Source organism: Artibeus jamaicensis, unplaced genomic scaffold (genome assembly GCF_021234435.1).
Source record: "Artibeus jamaicensis isolate MK-2021 breed Jamaican fruit bat unplaced genomic scaffold, CSHL_Jam_final scaffold_614, whole genome shotgun sequence".
In the NCBI taxonomy this organism is placed as follows: domain Eukaryota; kingdom Metazoa; phylum Chordata; class Mammalia; order Chiroptera; family Phyllostomidae; genus Artibeus; species Artibeus jamaicensis.
Genome location: NW_026522050.1, coordinates 6184958 through 6212704, shown reverse-complemented (window position 1 = coordinate 6212704; position 27747 = coordinate 6184958). Strand labels below are relative to the sequence as shown.

General features: G+C 48.1%; 1 protein-coding gene and 1 long non-coding RNA gene across 2 annotated transcripts; one reads left to right on the top strand and one right to left on the bottom strand.

Moving 5' to 3' along the window:
- Positions 1-13062: 13062 nt before the first annotated feature.
- On the bottom strand, positions 13063-17406 carry LOC119062336 (uncharacterized). Its single transcript, XR_005084964.2, has 3 exons — positions 17188-17406; positions 14273-14465; positions 13063-13595 (listed from the first exon to the last, which is right to left on the bottom strand). It is a non-coding gene; the product is annotated as an uncharacterized LOC119062336 (long non-coding RNA).
- Positions 17407-17511: 105 nt separating this feature from the next.
- SERPING1 (serpin family G member 1) lies at positions 17512-27488 on the top strand. The gene is made up of 8 exons (XM_037163298.2): positions 17512-17617; positions 18122-18199; positions 19939-20497; positions 22144-22278; positions 23662-23862; positions 24001-24140; positions 25653-25872; positions 26974-27488. Exons 2-8 carry the CDS (start codon positions 18146-18148, stop codon positions 27225-27227), a joined length of 1563 nt encoding a protein of 520 aa, XP_037019193.2. The 5' UTR covers positions 17512-17617; positions 18122-18145; the 3' UTR covers positions 27228-27488.
- Positions 27489-27747: the final 259 nt, after the last annotated feature.

The window sequence follows — 27747 nt, the reverse complement described above, 5'->3', positions numbered from 1 at the left end:
AACCAGAGAACATTTACATTTAACAATATTCTCTTTTTAAAATTAAAAGGTTTTTTACATTACCATTTTTATTCTTTTTTTGAATATTTTGTTTGTATTTATTTATTTAAAATAGTTTTTTTTTTAATTGTTAGAGAGAGGGGAAGGGAAGAAGAAAGAGAGGGAGAGAAACATCAGTGTGTGGTTGCCTCTCACATGGCCCCCACTGGGGACCTGGCCTGCAACCCAGTTATGTGTCCTGACTGGGAATCAAACTGGCAACCCTCAGGTTTGCAGCCCGTGCTCAATCCACTGAGCTAAGCCAGCCAGGGCTGACATTTTTATTCTTGAAAAATGAGGGCTTTGCGATACCAGGCCCACCATCCCTCGCGGCAGAGCCTGCCTGGAGCAAAGTCTGAGCTGCTGCCGTAGAGCAAGAGGGCAGGTCGAGCTGCCCTGCAGGCCTCACTGCCCTGCAGGCCTCGCCTCTCCAGGTTTCCAAGTTTCTTCTGGCCTGGCCAGCCTCACCAGCTGTTTTAGCCACCTAGCCCTGTAAGGAGCCCCTGCTCTTCAGTGTCTTTGCACTTGCTAACTTCCTATCTCTTGGACCTCTCTTTTTCTTCCTTCCCCCTGGGTCCGGGTTTTCCAGGCCCCTTGATGGCTGTGGACGTTGCAGTCATAGATGTGTACCTGTCTGGAAGGTGTGACTATGCCTGGTTCCCAGGACCCTTCCAGGGACTTCACAGGGAACAGTGTCATCTTCAGCCTTTGGATGAGGCAGGAAGTTTCTTTCTGGCAGCTCTGTCATTGCCAGGATGTCACAGAGACCACCTGAAAGAGTCGGCGTGGGGGCATACGCTTCAGACACTAGGGGCCGTATGACACCTCAGTAGTATGTTTAAAGATGACAGTACATACATTTATGTTTGCATGTTAGAGACAAACCTGGAGGATACTTAAGAACCTGATAGAGTAGTTATCAGTTTGGGAGGAAAAAATAGTTGTTTATGCCACCCAAAACAGGCCAGAACCAGAGCAGGCCTGCCTCAGGCTGGCCTGTAGTGCATGAGTTCCTGCCTTGGTGCAGGAAAAATTTCACAGCCCAAGCCCAGCTGATTCTGAGAGTATATTTATTAAAGCCGGGGACAGTGGAACGAAGGAAGAGCATAGGGTAAAAGAAGCAACAGGCCTTGCTCTGCTTTGTCTCCCTAGAAATGTGGTAGGAAAGGAGTGGCCCACACCGGGCTGCATGAACTCACTGAGAAGTAAAAGCCACAGTGACAGAAGGGAGCCAAGTGGGGCTGCCGTGAGCTCCCTGGGAAGTCGGGGAAAAGGGGCCTTGCAGGCAGATGCAGGGAGTAAGCCCAGGAGGAGCTGCTGCTGCCCACTGGTCCTTGCTGCCCTGGTTGCAAGTCTCTTGGGGACCCCAAGAGTTTAGGAGAAACAAAGTAAAAAGTTCATGTCCAAAAAAAAGGCGTGGGTGTGCTCCAGAGAGAGCCCACGCTGGCATCCTTTGTCTCAAGAATTTTTTTTTAATAGAAGTATTTTTATTTTTTTAATATTTTATTTATTTATCTTTAGAGGGGAAGGGAAGGAGAGAGGGAGAGAAACATCAATGTATGGTTGCCTTTCGTGCGTCCCCTGCTGGGAACTGGCCTGCAGGGACCTGGTCTGCAACCCAGGCATGTGGCCTGACTGGGAATCGAACCGCTATTGTCTGGTTCGCAGGCCCGCGCTCAATCCACTGAGCTACACCAGCCAGGGCCATCAAGAATTTTTTATCTCTCTTCTGCAGGCGGGAATCCTAGGGGAGGTTTTGGGGAGGGGTCTTACCAGAATATTCACTAGTTTTCCAGGTGTATCCTTCAACATGTTGACTCATCTAAATGAGCTCACGGGGGAGTATGGGATCATTCTCTGGTCAGCCTCACTGCCCTGCTTTTATTTTGGCTCGGTCTGGCTCTAATCAGGTTTTTGTTATTTTTTCTCCTCCGTGAGCCCATTTGTCCTTGGGGTTGGCTGGCAGAAACGCACTAATTTGGTTTCTGCTCTCTATCTCCCCAACCAGGGTGCTTTACACTGTGTATTCTCTGGTCAGGGAGGAGGGATGCAAACCATTTGCTCTCACGTGTTCTTGGTTAGGGAAGATGCGGTTACTAGCTGGCTGTAAATTGTTCAGATTATTTCACCTTGTTTAATTGTCTTGTCTCAGTTTCCTCATTCCACTTACCAAGAAATTTTCCTAGCTTCTTACTGTCCCGCCTCAGTCTACACACATCCTTTCCAGACTGTCTGCCTTTTTTTTTTAATAGTAACTCACAAGCATTCGTTATGGAATCTGTCATACATACGATAATCAAGAAGAGCTGTAAAGTCATGTTAACAGTTGTAGCTTCAGGATCTAGCTCCCTGCTTGGCACGTGGAAGGCATCGTCAGCTCACCACGAGCATTCTCCTCCTCTGCAGCAGCAGCTGCCCCGAGAAAGCCGGTCTCCAAGCTGCACCCGGGGTGGGGGAAGGGCGGGGGCCACACTCAGGTGAGCTCTCCAGGCCCAGGAAGCCCAGGTGAGCACGGAGCTGAGTCCCCTTCTGCCCTTCCTTGTCTTTGTCTTATTTTACAACTCTATAGGTTGTAGTAACTGACAGCGTGCAAAACAATTCTCTTTTTAAAACGAACTTTAAATTGTATCATTTAATTACAGTCTACATGCAGTATTACTTCGTATTAATTTTCAGGTGTACAGCATAGTGGTTAGATAATCATATACCTGTTTCACCTGTGCTCCCAGCCCCCATCCTCTCCCACAGTGGTCCCTCTGTTCTCTGTATCGATGAATCTGTTTCTATTTTGTTTGTTTTGTTCATTAGATTCCACTTATAAGCAAAATCATATGGTGTTTATCTTTCACTGCCTGGCTTATCTCACTTAGAATACTACTCTCCAGGTCCATCTATGCTGTCACAAAAGGTAAAATTTCCTTATTCTTTATGACTGAGTAGTATTCCACAGCTTTTTTATCCACTTATCTCCTGATGGACACTTGGGTGGCTTCCAAATTTTGGCTATTGTAAACAACACTGCAATGAACTTAGGGGTACATATATTCTTTCAGATTAGTGTTTTGAATTTATTCAGATAAATTTCCAGAGGTGGAATCACTGGGTCATGAGGCAGGTCCATTTTTAATTTTTTTCAGGAAACTCTACAGTATTTTCCACAGTGGCTGCACCAGTCTGCAATCCCACCAACACTACACGAGGGTCTCCTTTTCTCCACATCCTCACCAATACTCGTTGTTTGTAGACTTATTGATGACAGCCATACTGGCAGATGTGAGGTGATATCTCATTGTGGTTTTAATTTGCATTTCTCTGATGATTAGTGATGTTGAGTATCTTTTCATATGTCTATTGGCCACCCGTATGTCCTCTTTGGAGAAATGTCTATTCAGATGTTTCTGTCCATTTTTTCATTGGATTATTTGGGAGTTTTGGTGCTGAGTTGTATAAGTCCTTTATAAATTTTGGATATTAACCCTTTATCATATGTATCATTGGCAAATATGTTCTTCCATTTATTGGTTATATTTTCATTTTGTTAGTGGTTTCCTTTGCTATAATCCCATTTGCTTATTTTTTCCTTTGTTTCCCTTGGCAAAATAATTCATATGGACATGCAAATTCTTTCTAGTGGAGGTTTAATTGACCTACTTCCCTCCCACCCCATGGAAAACACAGTTTTGCTTCCATTTACATATTCATGTTAATTCTCTATCTATAAATATGTCTGTTGCAGAGTCCCTTGATTCCTTTTTTAATATTTATTTACTTACTTTAGAGAGAGGGGAAGGGAAGGAGAAAGAGAGGGAGAGAAACATCTGTGTGAGAGAGAAACATCACCTCTCACGCTTGTGCCACAGTGGGGAACCAAACCTGCAACCCAGGCATATGCCCTGACCAGAAATCGAACCAGTAACCTTTTGCTTTGCAGGGCGGTGCTCAACCAACTGAACCACACTGGTCAGGGCAGAGTCCCTTGACCCTAACATCTGCCTGGCTCCCTCACTGATTAATGAGCAAAAGGAAATTTCATGTCCACTTGATATGTGTACAAGAGTCATGATTTTGCCTTTTTTCTGAGAATTATCTTTAATGATTGTAGACTAACATGTAAGGCTGATTAAGAGACTGATGAGGACTTCCAGTCAAGGTGGAGGTATAGGTAGACATGCTTCACCTTCTTGCACAACCATAAGAAGAATCACAACCAACAAGAATCAAAACAAAAAACACCCAGAACTGCCAGAAAATCGAACTTTTAGAAGACTGACAACCAAGGATTTATAGAAGTCGTTCATCCAGATGGGTAGGCGGGGTGGGGATGGGGGGCCAGGGTGGAGAGGACACAGTGTGGTGGCAGCGAGCAGCTGGGGCAAGGCGGTGGCAGTGGCCTGCAGGACAAGCAGTCCCATGTGCACAGATGGGGGATAAAAATCAGGAGAGCTACCTGGGGAGAGAGTAATCCCAGACCCAGGCCAGACTGCACAGCCCAGGGTTCCAGCACTGGGGAAATAAAGCCTCATAACTTCTGGCTGTAAAAATCAGTGGGGGTTGGGGTCAGCAGAAAAGCTTCCAGTCTCGCAAGAGAGTCCATTTAAAGGGCCCGCCTGGTCCCAGAATGTTCACAACCCCACCCACTTTGGGAACCAGCACCAGGGTAACAGCCCTGATAAAAGTGACAAAGAGGGGTGCCAGTTGCATACAGGAAGTAGGTGAAGTGACTGGGTAGGGGGACAAGTGCCAAGCAAACCTCCAGCAGCTAGGCAGTGGCATTGTCCCCTCTCCGACGCTTCCCCCTCATACAGAGTCACAAAACAGTGAAGCAGGTGCCCTACCCCTGTGAATACCTCAGGCTCCACCCCATATAACTTAACAGGTGTGCTAAGACAGGGAGTCAGAGCAGTCCTTCCTAATACATAGAAACAAATACAGGGAGGCTGCCAAATTGAGGAGACAAAAAAATATTACCCAGATGAAAGAACAGAATAAAACCCCAGAAAAAAAATAAAGAAAACGGAGATAACCCTGGCCTGCTAATAAAGGGATCGCAGTTCGATTCCCAGTCAGGGCACATGCCTGGGTCTTGTACAGCAGGGGATGTACAAGAGGAAACCACACATTAATAAAAAAATTAATAAATAACCCACACCCTCATCCTTTATTTAAAAAAAAGAAAAGAAAACAGAGATAGCCAACCTATCAGATGTGGAGTTCAAAACACTGGTCATCAGGTCAAGAAACTCACTGAGTGTGGCAACAAAATAAGGGAAGAAATGAAGGCTATACTAACTGAAATGAAGAAAACACCACAGGGAACCAACAGTGAAGGGAAGAAAGTGGAGGTTCAGATCAGCGATTTGGAACATAAGGAAGAAATAAACAGTCAACCAGAACAGAACGAAGAAACAAGAATTCAAAAAAATGAGGAGAGAATAAGATTCTGGGGCATCTCCAAAAGTGCCAACATCCGAATCATAGAGATTCTAGAAGGAGAAGAGGAAAAGCAAGAAATTGAAAACTTATTTAAAAATAATAATAATAAAAATCTTTCCTAATTTGGTGAAGGAAATAGACATACAAATCCTGGAAGCAGAGAGTTCCAAACAAGTTGGACCCAAAGAGAACCACACCAAGACACAGCATAATTTAAATGCCAAAGTTTAGGGATAAACAGAATCTTAAAAGTAGCAAGAAAAAAGCAGATAATTACCCATGGGGGAGTTCCCATAAGACTATCAGCTGATTTCTCAAAAGAAACTTTGCAGGCTACAAGGGATTGGCAAGATGTATTCAAAGTGATGAAAAGCAAGGACCTACAACCAAGATTACTCTATCCAGCAAAGCTCTCATTTAGAATGGAAAGGAAGATAGAGTGCTTCCCAGACAAGGTAAAGCTAAAGGAGTTCATCACCACCAAGCCCTTATTATATGAAATGCTATAGCGACTTATGTAAAAAAAAATCAAAATTATGAACATTAAAAAGTCAACACATTCACAACTATTAACAACTGAATCTAAAACAAACTAAGTGAACAACAAGAACAGGAACAGAATCACAGGTATTAAAATTATTTGGAGGGTTATCAGCTGGGAAGGGGAAGGAGAGAATGGGGGGAAAGATGCAGGGCTTGAGAAGCATAAATGGTAGGTACAAAATAGAGAGGAGGAGGATAATATAGGAAACGGAGAAGCCAAAGAACTTATATGCATGACCCATGGATGTGAACTAAGAGGGGGATTGCTGGAGGGAAAGGGGTACCAGGCAGAGGGGAGAGAAGGGGAAAAAAGTGGACCAACTGTAATAGCATAATCAATAACATATACTTTAAAAAAACTGCTGAGTTTTCCCTATCCATTTGGTGAGGGAAACTGGGTATCCTGGGATGAGGAGGGAAGGATACCAAATTTCTTTCAACTGTTTTGTACTTTTAAAATTTGCCACCATGTGAATAACTATCTGTTCAAAGCTATAAACAAATGCAATATGTTTTTTTAAAGAAAATGAATTGAAAAGACGGACCAAAAAGTAACAAGTGTAACCTAGCCATGAAGAACATGGGATTTAGGGTCAATCACATTTGGATTTAAAGCTCTGACATTTTCTAAGTTGTTTTGGGAAAATTATTTAACCTCTCTAACCTTTAGTGTATCCACAAAATAGAGATAATAATACCTTTTTCCTAATGTTATTGTGAGGATTATGTGTTTAATTTGCAAATTTTTAGCCCAGGGCTCATTGTACCATGAGCACTCACAACCCTGGACCACACTAATGTAATAATTACCATTTTCATCTTCATCACCAGCATCGCCATCAAACCCGGTGTAGCCCCCAAGTACTGGGTGAAACCACTGAGGAGGTGTCAGGCAAGTTGAGGGCACTAAATCATAATAAAGCACAGACTGAGAGAGCTTTTCCCTTTTCAGTTTCTTGTGACTTTTTTGGTTTCCCAAGGGCAGAGTATCAGTTTGGCCTTGGTCCATCTTTCATGCCTATCACATGTAAATTTCCTTTTTCAACAAGGAATGAGGAGGTACCAGGATTTCAGCAGGCGGAGTCAGCTAGAAACTAGTAACATCATTCTCTTTGCATGACATTTCTTCCTTTTTTTATTGCCAGTTAAATTATATTTATTATATGAAGAGATTTCATAACCTGATATGAAAACAACTCCAGTAAGTACTACAAAGGCGAAGGACACGAACATTTGAACAAAGAGGAAACAAAGGTAGTCAAAAAAACACAAATATTTAACCTCATTAATAATCAAGGAAATGACTGGGATGCCATTGCTTGCATATTCAATGCACAAGGTTAATGGCAATTTCTACCATTTTTATTTTTCTAAATGTGCTCAAATGTGCTATTTTTAATAATAAAAAATCGAGTCGTTTCAAAAAAACATGGAGAGTGTGAAAAGTTCTGCCAATGTGGAAATCATGAAGAACATGAAAATGAATCAACACTTGTATAGGCAGCAAGGCTCAGATGTCTGAAAGCCAATTCCTTTTGTTTTGGTTCCTGAGTTTTATCGTGGAATCGTCCAAAAGAGAAGGCTGTCCCTGATTTACACTAGGACAATCTCCCAAGTATTGGGAGATAGATCCACATATATATTTAGGTTAATGTCTGCACGTATGTTTTTTCTTTGGGTCGACCATGACTCCAGGAAAGGACTCCTCCAGAATCTCTCTGCAGAGGACTCCTGTGCTCCCATTGGCTGAGAAGGCCCCATGTGGTTCTCACCCAGCAGGGATGCCCTTGGTATTGAAGAGGCTGCACATCTACAGAAGGGCTGCTCACACGACAGCAGCGTCCCCAGCTTCCTGTAGCAGGCTCCTTGAGGAACTGGAAGTGGGTCTTGCCCTTTAGACATAGCCAAAAGGACATCTTTGTGGTCTGACGCAGAGCAGAAGGTGTCACCTGCTTGCTCAGTTTGTAGCCTTGAGGCAGCAGCCCACACAAAGCTCAGGAGACACATGGCGGGAGCAGCACCAGGACCACCACCCCAAATCAAATACTCGTGTTAGAAGAACCAAGTTAGGAGGTGGAACTCACACCCGATAGCTTGGTTCAGCAGAGAGGGGAACAAAGGTTTTTGAGAGAGGAGAAGGGAGGGAGAAAGAGAGGGAGAGAAACATTGGCCTGCAACCGAGGCATGAGTCCTGACCAGGAATTAAACCCACGACCTTTCAGTTTGCAGGCCGGTGCTCAATCCACTGAGCCACACCAGCCAGAGCTTCTTTTGTTGTTGTTTTCATAATGTCATAAGCTTTCCTGAACAAAAAGGTGGAACACAGCAGAGCCTAAATTCACAGAGCAAAACCAGTTCTCTGAAATTTGAACTCTGCTAAATAGTCTGTATGAAAGCAACTCTATGGAAAACAGTACACAAGCAGGAAAAGTAATACAAGTTTCATCTGAAATAAGAATTTAATCAAATGATAAAGTCGGTTGTCAATTTACTCAGTCGGAGCCCTTCTCTACCTCAATTCCCTAAGCCTAGAGAGGCTTCCTTTCCGGGGACCAAACTCCTCTCGCAGCTTTTCTCTTAGAGGCGCCTTCATAACAGGGCTGCATTCTGACTTTCAGGGCCCTGGGCGGGTTTGCCTTGGGGGGGGGGTCCCTTCCATGAAAAAGATTAAAAATTACATTTTAGTATTGCATTGGTATAAATAAGAATATCATCCAGATCAGATTCATTACTACATTTATTTTTTTCTTCTGTAAATTTTAAAAGTAATTAAAATTAAAGCATTTTCATTAAAGGATGCATAAAAGCATCCTGGGTTTGGGGCCTTGTGTCTGCTGGGCCCTGATTCATTCTATTAATCGTGAGGGCTCCGATTTTCCGTTTACAAGGGAGATGTCAAGTTTCCTTCTTTATGTAAGTGTGTTCAAGTAAACAAAATGAGTCCATTAAACACTATTCTATTCGTCAGCTTGGCCACCATAACGAAATGCCATGGACTGGGTTACTGAAACAATAGAAAGTTATCTTCTTACAGTTACGGAAACTGGAAGTCTGAGATCAGGATGTTAGCATGGTAGGCGTCTGGGGAGGTCCCTCTTCTTGGCTTGCAGATGGCCCCTTCTGTTCGTGGGGGGAGGGGGGGGAGAGAGAATGTGTGTCTCTTCCTCTGCTTATAAAGCCGCAGTTCCATTGCATCAGGCCCCACCCTCACAACCTCAGTTAACCTTAATTACCTCCTAAAGACCCTATCTCCAGATAAAAACCCACTAAAAATTAGGGCTTCAAAATATGCATTTGGAGGGACACAATTCAGTCCGTAGCAAATATGAACATACATAATAGCCTGAGAATGCAGGAAAAATGAAAGCCATGCATTTTGCAGATAACTGAGGTCTAGGAAGAGAAGGTCTTGTGGAGCCAGGATTGGAATTCCTAGGCATTCTGCGCCCTTCAGGACATCATGTGATGAGACACCTGGGCTCCTCTGGCACAGTCCCAGGAACAGGATGATCCCTTCCCCATGGCCTTAGGCCTGCCCAGGGGTGCAGGGCCCAGCCCTCAGCCTGCTCTTGCCAAGCTCTGGGGCCTGGGGGTCCCAGCATCCCCAGTGTCCTCCTGAGAGTATCCAAAGGACTTCAGAGCTGCATTTTGTTTTAATCAGAACACTATCTTAAAAAAACCATTCAGAAAGGCCAAGAAAGCAGAGTCCCTTTAAATCCAGGCAGCAGCACCTTGAGAAAGAAAGGAAAGATAAAGAGATAGAGATAGAGAGAGGAAGGAAGGAAGGAAGGAAGGAAGGAAGGAAGGAAGGAAGGAAGGAAGGAAGGAAGGAAGGAGAAAGAAAAGAAAAAAGAAAGTAAAGGAAAAGAAAAGAAAGTTAAGAGAGAGAAAGAAGCTTTGAAGAAGAATAAACTAGCATTCTATCTAGGGGGCTTCTTCAAAGGCCCGAGCACTTCCGTCACCCAAGTAACCAAATCCTCATCAGAGGACATGCCCTGAGGTAAACAGAAGGGGGTGCTGACCACCCCATTCCCCCAGGGTCTCGTTTTCTCTCCCTTTCCCATTTTAGCCCAGTGGAGGAGAGGCTGAGTGAGGAGAGAGTCTGGAGGCCGAGCAGGAGAGCCAAATCCACCAATGGGCCAGCTTTCCATGCTGGCCATCTGGATGGCAAGTTAGAGTGGTGGTGGGAGGCAAACGTGTCCTTCTGTGAGCTCAGAGCTGTCACCATGGCCTGAAGCATGGCCCAGAAAGGCCCCAGGGAGCTTCTGGCTAAACAAAAAGACTCAGCTGGGTTTTGTTACGGGACCAAACTGGTCCAAGTGCTCAGTAGTGGCCAGACTAAAGACAGCTCCGAGGTGATTTTATGAGAAGGACACACCAGGGATTGTCCTCAGAGCAGTGTGTCCCTGAACAAATCCATCTTCGTTAGGGGAAATCGTGCCTCAACATCAAGGCACACTTGGTCTCGGCATGTGTAGGTCAGGACCTTTCTGCACAGGCAAAGCCGGAAACATGGTTGTGCATACACTGTGTGTTCAAGAATGTCAGAAAGAGTACATCTGCAGCATAGAATGTATTTCCAACATGTGTAACTGGCAAAAGACTTGTATCCACAAAGAATTCTGAAACAAAAGAAAAGCCCAACTGAGCAATGGGCAAATATCAGTTAAGGTAGACTAACAGCTATAGCAGAGCCACCTACAACAGAAGTCGTAGAAATTTATTTTTTTGCTCAGGTAAAGTCCAAAATCGATGTTCTCCACCAGAGGAGGCTCTGCTCCACAAAGTCACTCAGGCACCCAGGACTCAGACACGTGGGGATCTTCAGTATGTGGCCCTCAAAGGCACCCTGGACATTAACATACCAGCAAGCGGATGAAGGAGAAAAGAGAGTTTCATGGGTAGGAGGATTTTCAAGGTCAAGCCTTGAAATGGCTCCTGTCACCCCCCCACCCCCATTCCATTAGCTAGATCTCAGCCAGGGGCTCACAGAACTGCAAGGGGAGGTGGGAAACGTAGTCTAGCTGTGTGCCCAGGAGGAGAAAAAGGAAATAACTTTGATGAACATGGCACATCAGTTTCTGCCCCAAGATAGTTCAACAGAGAAAAATACAAATGGACACTAAGCATGAAAAAGTGCTCAATCTGACGAGTAATTCAAGGAGATAAAAACTAAGACCATCATGAGATATTAATAGATTGGCTAAATGTTTAGATTATGACAACTCCTGAGTTGGGAGAATTTGATGGGATAGTGGCTTGTTGTTTGAAACACCTCTTATCCCACTGGTGAGGGAGGGATTCCTGCCCTGTCATTAGGGGGGTGGCTGAACACATGACGCCTGACATTGGACACACAACAGCTGGCTATTGATCACATGTGCTTCCACCCTGAGGCAGGAGGACTTCAATGCCACACAGGGCCACCCAGAGGCCGGCAGCACACGGGAAGAGAGCCAGCACCCAGGGGCTGCAGGAGTCAGGCTTTCTGGTACCAAGAGGGCGCAGTGCCCCCTGGCTCCCCTGGGAAGAAGTAGGTGATTGGCTTGTTTGAATAATTCTGCAGGCTGGCAGGGAACCAAAATTCAGAGTCAGAGGTAGGCAGGAGCTCTGCCTGGTCCCCTTGATAAGGAAGGTTATTTGGCTGCAGGACCTGATCTGAGGAAGCACAGTGGAGAGGGGATTTGCAGTGAGGCCATTCATGTCTCTCCTGGGTTCGCCGGCTGTCAAAACATCACATAGTATTGAGCCTTCAGCTTAGGATTATCCAGAAAAACAGAACCAACAGGATGGGTGCGTGTATACATACATACATATATGTACACACATGAGTCAGTGGGCACTGAATGGGACAGATTGCCCTCTATAATGTGGGCAGGCCTCACACAGTCCGTTGGAGGCCTTACTAGAACAAATGCCTCGTCTCTCTCTTTTCCTCTTTCTCTGCAGATGGATACATACGTCAACAGTAGATAGCTGACAGATGGATACGTAGCTACACGGCTACATACGGATGTGTAGAGATCTCTCAATAGATAGGTATAGCAAAACAAGTTTCAAAACAGAAGTTACAATCCAAACAGGACTAAATTCACAGCTGAGTAAATAGTCCAGACCTCGGTTTTCTGTCCAGAGAGGTGGCAACAGGGCGTTGGAGGCGAAGGTCAGAGACGGAAATGTGGCAGAGAGCCTGAGCACGCTGCTGAGTGAGAAGGGCCCACACCAGGGAGCCTCTGGGAGCCAGCGTGCAGTTGTGGGGTTGGGGGGCCGACCCAAATGTCTCTCAGTGTGGGACCAAAGAAAAAGTGTGTGCAACAGCCATGCAGTGCGATGTGACGTGGCTGTTAGGGAGAACGAGAGGGCACACCGCCCTGACAATGGAGTGAGAAAGGAACAACCATGTGTGCGGGAGAGGTGTAAAAAATCACACAATTTTATACACAGAGGAGGGTCTGGAAGAACACGCTTGCAACTGTTAGCAGCTGTATCTGGAATAAATTCCTATTTTATAAATGTCTAGGTAGCCTAGACATTTTTTAAAGTATTTTATTTATTTATTTTTAGAGAGAGGAGAAGGGAAGGAGAAAGAGAGGGAGAGAAACATCAATGTGTAATTGCACTCCGTTCTGGGGACCTGGCCTGCAACCCAGGCATGTGCCCAGACTAGGAATCGAACAGGCAACACTTTTATTGGCAGGCCCGTGCTCAGTCCACTGAGCTGTACCAGCCAGGGCGGTAGCCCAGAAATTTTTACAAAACATATATATGATATTGTCATGATAACTTTGACAGAATAATATAAAATTTCCTTAGAAAGAAAGAAATGAGACCAATTCAAATACCTGTAAAGACTCATCACCTGTTTCTTGCTACCCAGGAAACTTTTGTAGCCCTTGGCCTTCTGGGGCCTCCAGATGCATTGTGAGTGCGGGTTTTGTGGTGTTTGTGTCTGAACAATTACTCGGATCTAATTCCTGTTTTTGTCTCTCATTCCCACCTGCCTGCTACCAGAAGACGGAAGGGAGACGAAAAGCAGAGGGACTATTTTATTTTAGTTTGATGAGAACACAACATGAGAGTTACCCTCTTAACAAATGTCAACGGTGCACTGTTGTGGACTGTAGGTACAAGGCTGTTCAGCAGATCTGAATTCGTTCATCTTATTTAACCGAAACCGTACGTCTGTCAATCAATATGACGCCCCAGAAACGCCCTCCCCCGCACTCCCTGGTAACAACCCCCATGGCAACCCCCGGTTTTATAAATTTGACTATTTTAGGAATCACATAGTATTTGTCTTTCTGCGTCTGGCTTGTTTCATAACATAACGTCCTCAAGGTCCAATAGGCTGTCTCACATTGCAGAATTTCCTTGTTTTTGAAGCCTCCGTAGCCCTCCTCTGCTCGTACAAGTCACAGTCTCTTTACCCTTCATCTGGTGATGGTCATCCAGGTTGTTCCCTCCTTGTAGCTCCGGTGAACAGTGCAGGCACGGGAGTGCAGACGCCTGAGAGGAGGGTTGTCAGCAGGAAGGTCCTATGAATGGACACTCTCCAGTGGGTTCCCAGGAAGACTCGGTCCCTGGCAAGGTGAATGGGAAAGAGCCCAGGTGAGACAGACTTGTGAGGAAGAGGATGAACGAAGATGTCTGGGGGGGGGGCACTGGCAGCAGGAACCCCCACGGCCCGTTCACTCCTGGCCCCCAAGCCTGTGCTCCTCCCCCCAGAGAGGGCTATGTCTGCAGGAAATGAAAGACAAGGCTCAGCCCGTCTTGTGAAGCAGCGTCCACAACCCCGCCAAAGGGAAAGCCGAGACGCAGCTCTCAGAATGGCAGCAACAGTCTTGTACAGACACACGGTGAGAACCTGAATGAGACGAACACCAAGCTGGCAAAGCTGACTCAAGGAATGATGCGGGAAACTGGTGTGTGTGTGCCTGTGTGCCCGGTGAAAAGGAGAAGATAGAGCTAAATAGCTACAAACTGGCTACTGCCCTGCAGGACAGCAAGGCCACAGCCTTGGAGTGATCATGATCATCTCTTCCAAATGTTTCCATTTCACTCTCGTCTTTACCAGACCCGCCCCCCCCACCCCAAGAAAATGTGCATCTTCCCCATTTGGGCAGGTGTACATCTGACATGACAGACTCCGGTCCCGGATCCATAATAAATAACAAGTCACATTTTATTCCCCTAGAATGGGTTGCTCAGGGCCCTGGAAAGAGGATTGAGCCCCGATGCCCAAGGCCATCCTTGTCACCAGTCGACACCTCTCTGCGTCTGGATGGCACTAGCCAAGTCCTGCCTGTGCCAGCGCTGAGAACATTATCACTCGAACGATTCTCTGTGTTCTGAGAGTCAACTGACCCAGCTTCTTCTGCCTTATTTCCAAGTTTTGTACAATTTTTCTTCAGAAGAAAGTGTTCACCCACAGCAACTTGAACCTTCAGTATCTGAGGACCGAAGTGGGAGAAAAACATGATAAAATGTTCTGAGTACAGAAAGAGCTTCAGTGAGAACCAGAACCTCATCCAGCACCAGAGGGGAGAAGCCATGCACACCTAAAACACGGGAGGAGAAGTCCCTGGGGGCTCCCCCGTCCTCACCCATCAGAAGGGAAGGTTCTCATGCCGGAGAAGATCTGGGAAGGACTGAAGGCGCAGCCCTAAACCAACTATCTGGACACCCAGACTAGGGAGGAATTCCCCCAACACCTCAATTAAGTCAACCTCCAGCCACTCTGCTGGAGGAAGTGCCACTGCCTTAGTCAGGGAGAGTTTCGGCTTCAGCTCCCACGTTTTCAGGCTGGAGAGTCTCCACTCAGCAGACACACCCTCTGAATGTCCAGAGTGCAGGCACGGCTTCGGCCGCAGAGCTGAGGCGGCTGATGGAGGTAGAGCTGCAGGCTGGGAAACCTCTCCACCAGGCCTTGTCTGTCCTGAGACTTGGGTCCACGGAGCCTCAGACCCCGCAGCTGGGCCCAGGAGGCTCAGTCTGCTGCCTGCTTCAGGCTAGCCCCGGTGTGTGCCAGTGATTTATATGGGTTAATGTAACCGAATGCAAGTCCGGCTGCCGGACACTTGGAAAGCCAATACTGAAGAGGCAGGTGCTGATGTAAAGGAAAGTAGTTTATTTTCAGATGCCAGCCATCTGGAAGATGGGGGACTCATGTGTCAAAGCCCATCTCCACATCTCAGTGGAGGCAGGGGTTTTTGTAAGGAGGGAGAGGAGAAGAGAATGAAGAGATCAAGGAAGGGGGTTGCAAAGTCCTCCTGGTGCAGAGGAGCACGGTCCATTCCAATAAGGCCAGCGATGGTCTGGCGTGCGTCATCCTGGTTTAGTCATCCTGACTTCACGTCAACCTGCTCCATAGAGAAAGGTCAGCACATCTCCCAGAGCTGGGATGCCTGAAGGTCAGGGTCTGTGTGTTTTGAAGTTAGTTCCTAGGATTCTTACACAAACGTGCTACTCATCGACAAGCTACATATTAGTTAGAGTCAGCACTTAGAGAAACAATGTCAGAGGAAATGGTGGGACAGGATTACAATGAATACAGGGTTACAATTAATACAATGAATAACAGCCCCGCTGTTACAGTTAATACAGGGTCAAACAGACGGGGTCCATATTTTTACTCTGTCACTTACTAGCTCTGTTGAATGAATCAGTGAACTTCTGTGAGTCTCCTTTTTTTTCTTCCATTTAAGGTGGGATTAATATTAGCACCCACTTCCTATGTGTCAGGAGAATTAAGGAGAAGTTGAGTAAGGTTGTTTTCCACCAACTTCTTTTTGTTTGTTTCTCGGAACCCACAAGCTCAACGTGCCCTCGAGGCCCTCAGTTGGGCCCTGGGATAGAGAAGTAGTACGTGTGCCGCTGCCGCAACTATGTGTGAGAGGAACTCAAAAACAGCCTGGAGGCTCTGCTAGGAATAAATAATAAAGATTTACTCGAGGGTCTTTGAGTTTGCATACCAGCGACACAGGTAGGCAAAAACCCAGAAGTGTCCCAAAAAATTAAAGAAAGGATAAATGTTCTTATGGTAAAAAGAACATTCTTGGAAATAATCAGTCCTGCACTCTTAGCCCCAGGACTGGTCCAGGATGGGTATCAGTCAAATGTCAGGCAGTCTGGTTGATGGATGTCAGCTGGATGTCAGCTGGTCAGGATACCCGAGTCCTTCGGCGGGGAGGTAATCAGAGGTTATCTGGATGTTTGGTGCATAACCAGGCATGGACATGGGACTGGCAAACTCAAAGGTCAAGTCCCCAGGTTACTTAAAACAAGAATAGAATTGTTTCCTCAGGCTTCAACCTTCTCGATGTTAGTAATTCAGCAGCTTGACTGAAGTGCCTCCATCTTATTTCTGGCATGGACATGCAGGAACGTCCCCAGGTGTAGGAGGTTCCCCAGTGGGCTCAGGAACCGAAACTCCAGCCAAGCAGGTGCAGAGTGTTTATGGGTCATTTCCAAGGACCCGCAAGGAGACATACAAATAGCCTCTCTCATTTCCATCCCAGGTCAGTCCCTGTGCGTAGCCCTTCTGGTGCTAACAGCCAACTTTCTGGAATGTGCCAAAGTGGACAAGCCCAGCAGTGAGACAATCACAGAACATTGGAGCTGTCTCGGGCCACCAGAGACCGACCGCCTTGTTTTTCAAACGGGGTGGGGTTGCCAGATGAAGCAAATAAGATACAGAATGCCCAGTTCAATTTGAATCTCAGGTAAATGACAAAAAGGAACTTAGTATAATTATGTCCCAATATTGTGTGGACCATGGTTGAAAAAAATTTTTTTTGTTTGTGTATCTGAAATTCAAATGTAACTGGGCTTCCTGTGTTTTATTTGGCAACCCTGAGAGGGGAGGGGCTGAGAGGGAGGCCAGGTCTCCCAGCCGGGTCCGCTGGTTCCCAGGCCACTGCAAACATCCCCTGTCCCCAGCGTACACCCAGCTTTCCGTTTTTTACTTAAGGCTAGCTGGGCCGAGTGTCCGCATTCCTTGACTGTGTCACATGAGAAGGGTCACTGATCCCAGGTCTCAGAGAAGGGAAGCAGCACACTCCCCCAGCACAGAAGAGCAGGGACCAGTCCGGAGCTGTAGGCCCAGTCCAGGCTGATCTCCCAGTGAGGCGCCCTTGGGCCAGACACTAAAGGCCCCGAGGTTCAGTCTCTTACCTATCAAGTGGGCACAGAGGGGTCTGTTTTGAAAGGGTTTCTTTGAAGATCAGCTCCGATTACCGATTTCTGAAAACCCAGTTGCCCATGGATTGTGGAGCCACTTCTGTGGCTATGTTTATCATGAACCATGAATGTGCTAAACTTTCTTGCTAAGAAGAGCTGGGAGCTGCACCCAAGCTCCCAAGGAACTTTGGGCTAAATCCCTGCTCTGGCCCCCAAAGCCCACCAAGGGGTGCCTCCCATCGGATTTACGGGAACTCACGCCACAATCAATCATCTTTAATTTGTAACTGGGCAGTGTCCTGGGCCAGCCAATAGCGAAGACCGACCCCCCCCAACACACACATACACCCCACCCTCCCTGATCCCGTGGGACTATCCACTCGGTCTGCACTGAAGCAACCCAGTCACCGGGAGTTGGAAGCAGGTTTGGTTCTTTCGAGGGGAAATGGGGAGGGGGTCTTCTCATCTCCCTATTTCCCTCCCCCATTTTCCCTGCCCCCCTGTTATCTCTGCAGTCTGTACAGACTTGCCTCCGCTGGAGACTTCTGCCTCCCCCACCCCCTCCCTGCCCTCCTGGGTCGTGGTGCCTGGTGCCTGGCCCCCTCTGGACCTCCCCTCCTCCCCCTGCTTCTGGCCTCATTGTTTGGCTAAAGCAGGACCCCCAGGAAGGAACAGATGGACTGAGACCCGGGCCTGTGGGGGGCGGGGGGGGGGGGGAGGCAGAGCCAGCCAGTGCCGGGAAAGGGGAGCAGTTTTGGGAAAACAAAACCGAGGGAGGAGCCTGGGAGAAAGTGGCCGGGAGAGGGCGGCTGAGGGCGTTGCTGAGAGGGGCTAGGGCCGGAATGGAATGAGGCGGGCCCCAGGGTGGGCCCCCCTGGGGTGGGCCCGGGGTCCTCCAAGCTGGCTCCAACGCTGGCTGGCTGCGCAGGTCCGCATTGACGTTGCCTCCCAGATGGCCTCCAGGCTGACCTCGCTGACCCTCCTGCTGCTGTTGCTTCTGGCTGGGGTGAGTGGCCCCTTCAAGGGAGGGGGCAGGGGTGTGTGTTTGGGATTAACCCTTCAGGCCCCGGAGAATGAGGAGAGGTCCTCTTAGGATCAGCCAGTGTAGTGTGGTCCTTGCTGCCCCATTGTTAGGGGGCCTGGGAAGAGCCGGGGACCCAGACGAATGCAGGTTTGGGTCCGACCTGCCAGGCACCAGCCGTGATGGCCCTCAGCAGGTTGGTGCTTCGAGCCTAACTGTTCTGATTCATCAAGTGGAAAATGAAGGAGAAAGACCACACAGGGCAAGGAGCTGGACAGCCCTTTGCGATATAAAAGCAAGGGTTGTTGTGCACACTGAGCTGGGTGGAGGCTGGCAGCTGAAACACAGGTTCTCCTCAGTGGAAACCGAGGAGCAATCACACCTGGGGCTGGGTGGGTATCAACGACAGTGAGAGGTCCCGGTGGCCCGGGAGGGCAGGGGTGAGGGCTGAACAGGAGCGAGGTGGATGGCTGCCCTGGCCTGTGTGTTCATGTGTGTTCATGTGTGTGGAAGGTGGCTCGAGCAGTGCCCTTCGAGACTCAACCGGTGATGCCGTGATGAGCAGGGACCTGGACTGAGACGGAGGTTGCACTCTTAGTTTTCCTCCAGCTTCTGCGAGACTGTGGGCCGGTTTCTTAGTATGACTCAGCATCAGTTTCTTTTATCAGTGAAATGGGGGTAAATGCATGGTTTCTCGACCCAGAACACTCAGCATTTGGAGCCGGATAATTCCTCAGTGTGAGTGGCTGTCCTGTGTGTTACAGGAAGTTTTGCTGTATCCCTGGCCTCCACCCACTACATTCCAGTAGCATCTCTGCCCACCCCCCTTCTCTCCCTTATGACAGCCAAACATGCACCTAGACATGGCCACACATCCTCGGGGTCAAAACTGTGACTGAGTGCCACTGGTCAATACCATTCCTTCCTTCCCCCTCTCCTTCTTTCTTCCTTCGCCTCCTCCCCTTCTTTCCCTCCATCCTTCCTTTCTTCCTTACTTTTGGGATGCCCGTTGTCTTCAACACCCACTAATGGGTTGCAGCCCACAATATGAGAATCCACTCGTGCTAAAGCAAAGGCCACAAGCTCAAATGTCTATAGTGGGCAGGAAGGTATTTCCTTTTTTAAAGTCTTTCTTCCTTCCTTCCTTTCATTTCCTTCTTTTCCTTCCTTCCTTTTCTTTCTGTCTTTATTCAGGGAGGGAGGCGGGAAGAAAAGAGGAAGAGACACATTGATGTGAGAGAGAAACATCGATAAACTGCCTCTCCTATGCATCCCGACTGGGAGTGGAACTGCAGCCTGGGCGTGTGCCCTGACTGGGACTCAAACAGGAGACCATTTGCTCCGCAGGACGACACCTAACCCACTGAGTCAGGGCCAGATATTTTCTTTTTTAGACTGCAAGAACACAGATAAGTGCCTGTTAACACTCAGCTCCCAAGTGTGGGAAACAGCTAGCAGTAAGTGGTCAGCAGAGTCCTTGCCCACTACTCCTCATCTTCTGCCGAGAATGTCCCAACCCCCTCCCCCACCCATATTCTGCCTTGACCCCTGTTCTGAAGGAATTTGTGGCCATGACTCCAGAGCAGGCCCCTCACCCACCAGGCCTTTTTGGAAATTATCTTGGGTACAGGACATTGTCCACATCCCCACCTTCTCTTCCTGTTTTGAGTCTTGGAGGGTCCTGTGCCTCATAGAAAAATGAAACACAGTTTCTTGAACTACAGGGCAGAGCCTCCTCAGACCTGAAGGATACTGACCATGGCCCTGCAGATGCAGAGAGCCTGCCAGAGGAAGGCAAAAGAAACACCTTAAAGAAAGGGATCCCCGAGAATCAACCCATTCAACCCACCGGGGGCAAAGAAATAAAGGAAGAGGTTCCTGAGAATCAACCCATTCAACCCACCGGGGGCAAAGAAATCTTAGAGGAAGAGGTTCCTGAGAATCAACCCATTCAACCCACCGTGGGCTCTTCTCCCACACCAACAACCAACTCAGCCATCCTCATAGCCAATAGCACTTTGCAAAGCACCTCTCAGCCCGGCATTGAGTCAACCACTGAACCTACCCTCCCAACTACCCAGCCCACTACTGGGCCCCTCTGCCCGGAGCCTGACACCTACTGTCCTAACTCGGAGGACCCTTCAGTAAGGACCACGCTGCAGCAGGCTTTGGTAGATTTCTCCCTGAAACTCTACCATGCCTTCTCGTCCGTGAAGAAGCCCGAGAGCAACATGGTCTTCTCACCTTTCAGCGTTGCCAGCCTGCTCACACAGGTCCTGCTTGGTAAGACCCTGATTGAGTCCTGTCCAGCTTGTATGTCGGACCCTCCCAGGAGGGTCCCCAACCCAGATACCTACAGAGCTGTGCCTCGGTGAGGAAGCTATACAAATGGGCTATATTTGAGGGGAGGGGAGATGTAATCTTTTTATTCTTGAACTTTTCTGTATTCCTTCCTGCCACAATGATTTAACAGGCACTCTCGCTTATAAAACCAGATGGACTGTGCAAGAACGTATGAAACAGGGTCCCACCCGCCAACCATGGCCTGAGTTCAGATGATAAGGGAGATGAAACTGAAAGAGGTAGAAGGAGAATAATATTGTGAGGCTGCTGCTTTTGAGCTGTGTGGCCTCAAGCCGATCACTTAACATCTCTGAGCCCGAGTCCTCCCTTAGAAAGTGGAGGTGGTTTTACTTACCTCAGAAAATTAAGCAGATAGTCCAGTGCCTGGCTTGATGGGAGGTCGGAAAACGGTAATCCCCCTCCCTTCCTGAGGGGTCACTCTCGAGTGCTCTAGGAATGACACAAACAAGTTGCTACAAGCAACAGAGACAGAACGATCACTAGGAGGGAAATTCCAGGAAGGCTGTTGGAGACAACAAAGTGAGCCTGTGTCAGAGCTGCTCCTCTGGAGGCCCAGAACCCTCGTACCCCTAACCTCTGCCCCCTAGATGCCGGTAGCATCCCCGCAGTTATGACGAGCGAAGTATCTTCAGACATTGCCAGTGCAGTTTATTGGTTTCAGTTAATTTCTTTATTGCCCAAAAGATACAGCTTGAATCCTGTCTCCAGCCTCTACTTAGGAACTCTGTGATGTGTTTTAAAGATTTTATTTTATTTATTTTTAGAGAGAGGGGAGGGGAAGGAGAAGATAACAGAGATAAACATCAATGTGCGGTTGCCTTTCATGCATCCCCTACTGGGGACCTGGCCCACAATCCAGGCATGTGCCCTGACTGGGAATTGAACCGGCAACACTTTTGGTCACAGGCCGACACTCAGTCTACTGAGCCACACCAGCCAGGGCTGAACTCTGTGATCTTAAATGAAGTAGATCACTTAACCTTTCAAACCTCTGTTTCCTCATCTGCACAATAAGGCTAATGATCGTCCTTATGTATAAGGGTGGTTATGATTCAACGAGATACTGTGGGAAAAGCACTTACAGTGTGTGCCACCCAGGAAGTGTTACTGCGCAGAAAGTGTGTGTGGTGAATATTTAATAATGAATAACTGACAGGATAGTGAACATCCGTTCTCTTTGACGATTCTGTGATGTCTCCTCTTAATGGTGATCTAGTGGCCCTGCCTGTAGGGTGAACCTGGGTAAACCTAAACTAACTAAATAATATAGTTCATGTGGAACAGGCACTGGTTGGACCAGGCTTTGACTGATGAGTGGAATGAGTATTAGGTAGAAAAATAGGGAAGGGGAGCGTCTGAAGGCCTGGAAAAGCCTCACTGCCATGTTCATAATCCCTCCCACCCCCCTCTCTCTCTCATATACGCACTATCTCCCAGAACTACGCTTCCGGCCCTGGTGTTATGTGATTCCCCACCCCATTCCAGCCTGGTCCCTCAAAAGTGGTCCTGATGGTGGGTCCCCCACATCTCCTGCAGTTGGCCCTCATCTCCTCCCTTTGTTGTAGGGGCTGGGGGCAACACCAAGAAAAACCTGGAGACCATCCTCTCCTACCCCGAGGATTTTGCCTGCGTCCACCAGGCGCTGAAGGCCTACCCATCCAAAGGCTTCACTTCAGCCTCTCAGATCTTCCGCAGCGCAGGTGAGTGCTGGGACAGGGACGGGGAGGCCACTGCTGAGTGGGGTCCTGTCCTGGGGGGAGTCTGAGGGGGACCCAGCACGGGGGGGAAGGACAGAGGGAATGTCAGAGCTAAAATACCCAGGATGGACTGCAGAACAGGGGGTGGCCTCAGCAGACATACAGGGACACCAGAGAGCCCATGAGATTTTGGGCAAGTTCTTCGTATTCATCAACTCTGTTCAGAATAAGAGTTTATGAATAGTTCGTGAATAAGAGCTAGAGACATAAAATAGGCAAAAAAAATGTCTGCTAATCTGGGTCGGGAGTGTCTTGGGCCTCCTAGTCTATGTACTTTTTTTTGTATTATACACATTTGTTGTCCTTTACACGTGTTAGATTGTTAAGCAGGTAATAATGGCAATAAGCTTCCAAAAGGATGGAATGCAGTTCTCCTCAAAGTCTGGTACACAGAGCCCTGGGTTTCAGCAGAGCTGCTTCAGAAGTCATGGTGCGGGTGGGCATGGGGGGGGGGGGCGCAGAGTGGGGAGGGGGCACCCGTCCTGACAGAGGGAAGGTGGAGTCAACCGTTCGAGCTGCCGCCCAGGCTCAACCAAAGACCTTCATAGTGTGGGCTTCAGACATGACCAGGTTTGAAACACAGTTCTCCGCTCTTGGAAAAGATTTGGAAACTACAGATCTAGTTTGGCCCTCTCTTTAAATAAAGGGGGAAAATGTTTTCTTGTCTGTTTTTAACTGATGAAAGCCATACGTATTCATTGTAGAAACTGAGAAAATACCAAAACACAAAGTGAAAAAAAAACCTCTTTTTAGGGATGGGAAAATGCGGCTCAGAGGTGTTTGAGCAGCGTCACATTTACTTATTTGCTAGGAATCCACCTTATCCTCTGCCTTGCCGGGTTGGTGGGAAATACAACTGCATTCCGTATCAGTTATTTAATCCAGGGAGCATTTCTCTTTCAAACGCTGTTCTCTTTAGTGGACCTGGGCTCTGGAGAGCAAAAGCCGAGGAGTCTTATTTTAAACTTACGCTGAGGCCAGCAAGCAGACTCTGTTGCCTCTTGAATTAAGAAAAGTAAGGGGGGGAAAGACAGACAAACGGACGTTCCGAGTTTCCTGCCCCCACCCCCAGCCGTGCTCGTGCAGCAGGCAGAGGCTGGTGCAGCCTAGGATGAGGTCTGCTCCAAGGTTAGGGTTTGCCTTCTTGGGCCTCACTGTCCTGTCTGTTAGGGGAGTGGCCCGGACCCCTGCTCCAGCGTGCAGTGAAGTGCGCCCGAAGAGTGGTGGGAAACACACCCCCTCTCAAAGCCTGCTCTTGGAAGGTGGGGCAGGGGATTGTCCAGGGGACTCATGCCCACTTCTCTTGATCTGCTCCCCCCGCCACAGACCTGGCCATAAGGGATGCCTTTATGAATGCCTCTCAGAATGTGTATGGCAGCCCCGGAGTTCTGGGAAATGACAGTGATGCCAACCTGGACCTCATCAACGCCTGGGTGGCGGAGAAGACCAATCACAAGATCAAGCAGCTGCTAGACAGCCTTCCCTCCGACACCCGCCTGATCCTCCTCAATACCGTCTACCTGAGTGGTAAGGGGGTCCTCCCTCCCCCCTTTGAAGCCCACCTGGCCCCAAGTTTCATGACTGCACCCCACTGTACATGACCTGTCCCACCCCTTGCTAACAGGCAGTGAGCTCTACATCCTTTCCCCTCTGTCTTTCCTCTAGCCAAGTGGAAGATACCATTTGAACACAGAAAAACCAAGAAGGAGCCCTTTCACTTAAAATCCTCTGTGATAAAAGTGCCCATGATGATCAGCAAGAAGTACCCAGTGGCCCATTTCACTGACCCGACGTTGAAGGCCAAGGTCAGTGCTCGACTCTTCTCACCCCTGTTTACTCGCCTCTTGCGTGTCCTGATTCTTTTCTGCTATGGTTTGAACAGCCCCATTGGTTTGGGGCGCACCCTTACTAATTTCTACTCCTCCCCTCTGTATTTCCACCCTGTTCTCTTCTCTTTCTGTCTTCTCCAGCCTTGGCCAAGGTACGCATTATAAAGTTTTAGGCTGGAAAGCAGGATTCTAGTTTCTTCATTCATCTCTACTCCATCAAATGGCAAGAAGTGAGTCATGTTTCTATTCTCTTCATCTGATATAGGCATGCATGTACAGCATGCATGCACATACACACATGTATAGGTATATCTTATGTGTGCGTGCATGTGGTGCATGCACACACGTGTGGTGCACGTGTGTTTAATGGCTCAAGTTCCTTAGCAGAAATCGAACAGTATTATTTCAGTGGATCGGAAGGGAGGGAAGACCATACGGGAAACCAGAAGATTCTCGTTCGTCAGGCGTCTCACGCCCAGTGATCAGATAGTTCTGCCTTTGAGCCGGGCAAGAGCCAGACCTGTGAGACAGAAAACAGTGGGAGACACCCAGTGACTTCGTTCCAGGCTGAGAAGTGAAGGATGTGTCGTGCAGCACACCAGGCTCGTGTCCACCTTGGGAGCCACCCTTAGCTTTCCCGCTGCCTACACCCTTCTTCACTGAGATTTTCACACACCTTGTTCCTCTGCTCACCCAGGTGCCAGCTCAAAGATGGCCTTGGTGGAGGGGCCTTCCCCTTCCTTGGAGTGGTCCCCTCCTCACCCCGCAACATGACCATTTTATTATATTCATAGTATTTACCACTATCTGAAATTATGTTATTTGCTCATTTGATTACAGTATTGTCTGTCTTTCTCCTGGGGGACAGAGGCCGTCCCTGTCTTGTTGCCTAGAGCGTCTCCTGTGCCTAGAACACTGCCACCTATAATAAGTGTGCATGGCCTGTTTGCTGAATGGTTGAATGAATTCCATAGAGGGTGCTAGTATGTGTGTCTGGGAAGACTTCACAGAGGAGGTTGCTTTTGACCATTCATGCACTTTTCCACCCTTTCCTCCCCATTCAGTGAATATGACCATTCATAACTACTTAACAAACCCAGAACAGCATGTCTAAGGCAGAGAAGAGTGAATACATATGGCACGTTCAGGTCATCGCTCTCACTCAGAGTGTATGGTTGGGAGGTATCAACAGGAGGTCCTTTTTTGTTTTTTAAAGAATGATTTTTTTATTTTAGACAGAAAGTGGGGAGTGACACAGACTGACAGATATTAATTTGTTGTTATACTTATGCATTGGTTGCTTCTTGTATGTTCCCTGTCTGGGTGGGGATCGAACTTGCAATCTTGGTGTATCAGGGCAACACTCCAAGCAGCTGAGCCACACTGGTCAGAATCTGGCTGTTGCTGGCTGAAATGGTACAGATCGGAGTAGCAGACTGACGATCGGCCTTGGGGACCCAGTGATTAGATGCATCTCTTTTTCTCCAGGTGGGGCAACTGCAGCTGTCCAACAACCTGAGTATGGTGATCCTGATACCCCAGACCATGAGGCACAGTCTCAAAGATGTGGAAAAGGCCCTCAGCCCCGCTGTCTTCAAGGCCATCATGAATAGGCTGGAGATGACCAAGTTCCAGTCCACTTATGTGACGATGCCCAGATTAAAACTCAGTAGCAACCAGAACATGCTGACAATCATGGAGAGCCTGGGTGAGCCCTGGCAGCTCAGAGTTGCTCCCAGACCATCAAAGGAGGAATGGGTGTGGGGTCATCTCTAAAATGCATTTAGTGCTCTCTAGAGTATTTTTTAAAAGATTTTGTTTATTTATTTTTAGAGAGGGGGAAGAAGGGAGAAAGAGAGGGAGAGAAACATCGATGTGGTTGCCTCTCAGGTGCCCCCTACACACTGGGGACCCACCCAGCAACTCAGGCATGTGCCCTGACTGGGAATCAAACTGGTGACCCTCTGGTTCACAGTCCAGTGCTCAATCCATTGAGCCACACCAGCCAGGGCTCTCTAGAGTATTTTTTACATCTATAATCTCAGGTTGTCCCTCAGTCCTGTGTTAGCAGGACAGGCACTGTTATCTCGTCACATCATTGAGGAAATGACCCAGAATGTTTACATGACTTAGCCAAGGTCCCTTGAGCCAGTTATAAGTGAATCAGAACATGAAACCAGGTCCACCTCTCTCGATTATTTGCATCGTGGTTCACTGTGACATTGGGACAGGTGACTAAGGTGGGCCGTGGATGCTCCTCCCCCAGAGACATTTCATAACATGCACCACCCCATGGACTATGCAAAAAGCACTCAGAATAAGAGGTGATTAGAGGCTTCTGAGTTTAGGAGAGGGAACAGAGACTCTATTTCTTGCCCTTCCACCTCACTTGCAGCTAGATCACTTCATTTTCTGTTAAAGACCTTGACCTTCCCAATAGACAACTTTGTTTCCTAGTATATGACATCACACCCTTGTATATGACCTTATTTGATAACATATTACCTCTTTTTTATATAGTACCTCACTTCCAAAGTCTTTGTTGACAAGGAAGCAGGGACATCATTTTTCAGGATTTTGGGGGGGTGGGGACAGGGCCTCTCACCACTTTCGAGCGGTGGTTGGAGTGAAGATGGCCCCACTGGCAGAGGAGCCCAGAAAGTGGACCGGAAGGTATGATACACATTTTGATAAGCAAGGAGGAGGAAGAGAGTATTGGGACCAACCCAGAAAATTCAGGACGAATGTTCCCAACAGCTGAGGGTTTTGTGCTGGCCTTTAACTGTGATTTTCTCTGGTTATACCCTAGAATTCTACGACTTTTCCTATGAGCTCAACATGTGCAGGCTGACGGAGGACCCAGACCTTCAGGTTTCTGCGATGCAGCACCAGGCGGCGTTGGAGCTGACGGAGGCTGGAGTGGAGGCTGCTGCAGCCTCGGCTGTCTCGGTGGCCCGCTCTTTGATGGTCTTTGAGGTGCAGCAGCCCTTCCTCTTCCTGCTCTGGGACCAGCAGCACAGGTTCCCCATCTTCATGGGGCGGGTGTATGACCCCAGCATCTGAGACCTGCAGGGGCCAGTCCAGGGCCAGCTGTACCCGGTCGCAGCCCCCCACCCCTGCCACCCCCTGCTGCCTGCCTGAACTGGTCTCCAGCCACGTCCCACCTCTGGTGACCTCTGTCCTCCACCTGAAGGGCACCTTCAGAGTCTGGTAAAGGGACTGCCTTCTAGCATCCCTTCCCTGTGACTCTCCAAAATGCTTTTTTGCAGCTTTCTCTGGTTCAAGTTCACTAGACTCTACAAAATAAAAATTGGCAAACCACGACTTCATTTGCCTTTCAGTTTTAAAGGCCAAGGGTCACCATGCCCTTGTATCAGCTAGCTTTTGCCTTGTAACAGGTCACTCCAAACTAGTGGCTTAAAACAACAACCATTTATTTTTTCAACTAGGCCTCAGGGTTGGCTGAGTGGGCTGGACCTGGCTGAGCTACCCTGGGCTCAATTTTACATCTGTGATAGTTGGCAGGTTGGATGACTCCCAAGAAAGGAGTCAGAAACAAGCTTTTTCATGGAAGCTCCGCATC

What these genes read in the sequence shown, in the direction of transcription:
- SERPING1 (XM_037163298.2), top strand. Translation starts at nt 18,146, where the DNA reads ATGGCCTCCAGGCTGACCTCGCTGACCCTCCTGCTGCTGTTGCTTCTG. An exon ending in TGCTGTTGCTTCTGGCTGGG is followed by an intron (nt 18,200 to 19,938) that starts GTGAGTGGCCCC and finishes CTTGAACTACAG; the next exon opens with GGCAGAGCCTCCTCAGACCT. An exon ending in ACCCGACGTTGAAGGCCAAG is followed by an intron (nt 24,141 to 25,652) that starts GTCAGTGCTCGA and finishes CTTTTTCTCCAG; the next exon opens with GTGGGGCAACTGCAGCTGTC.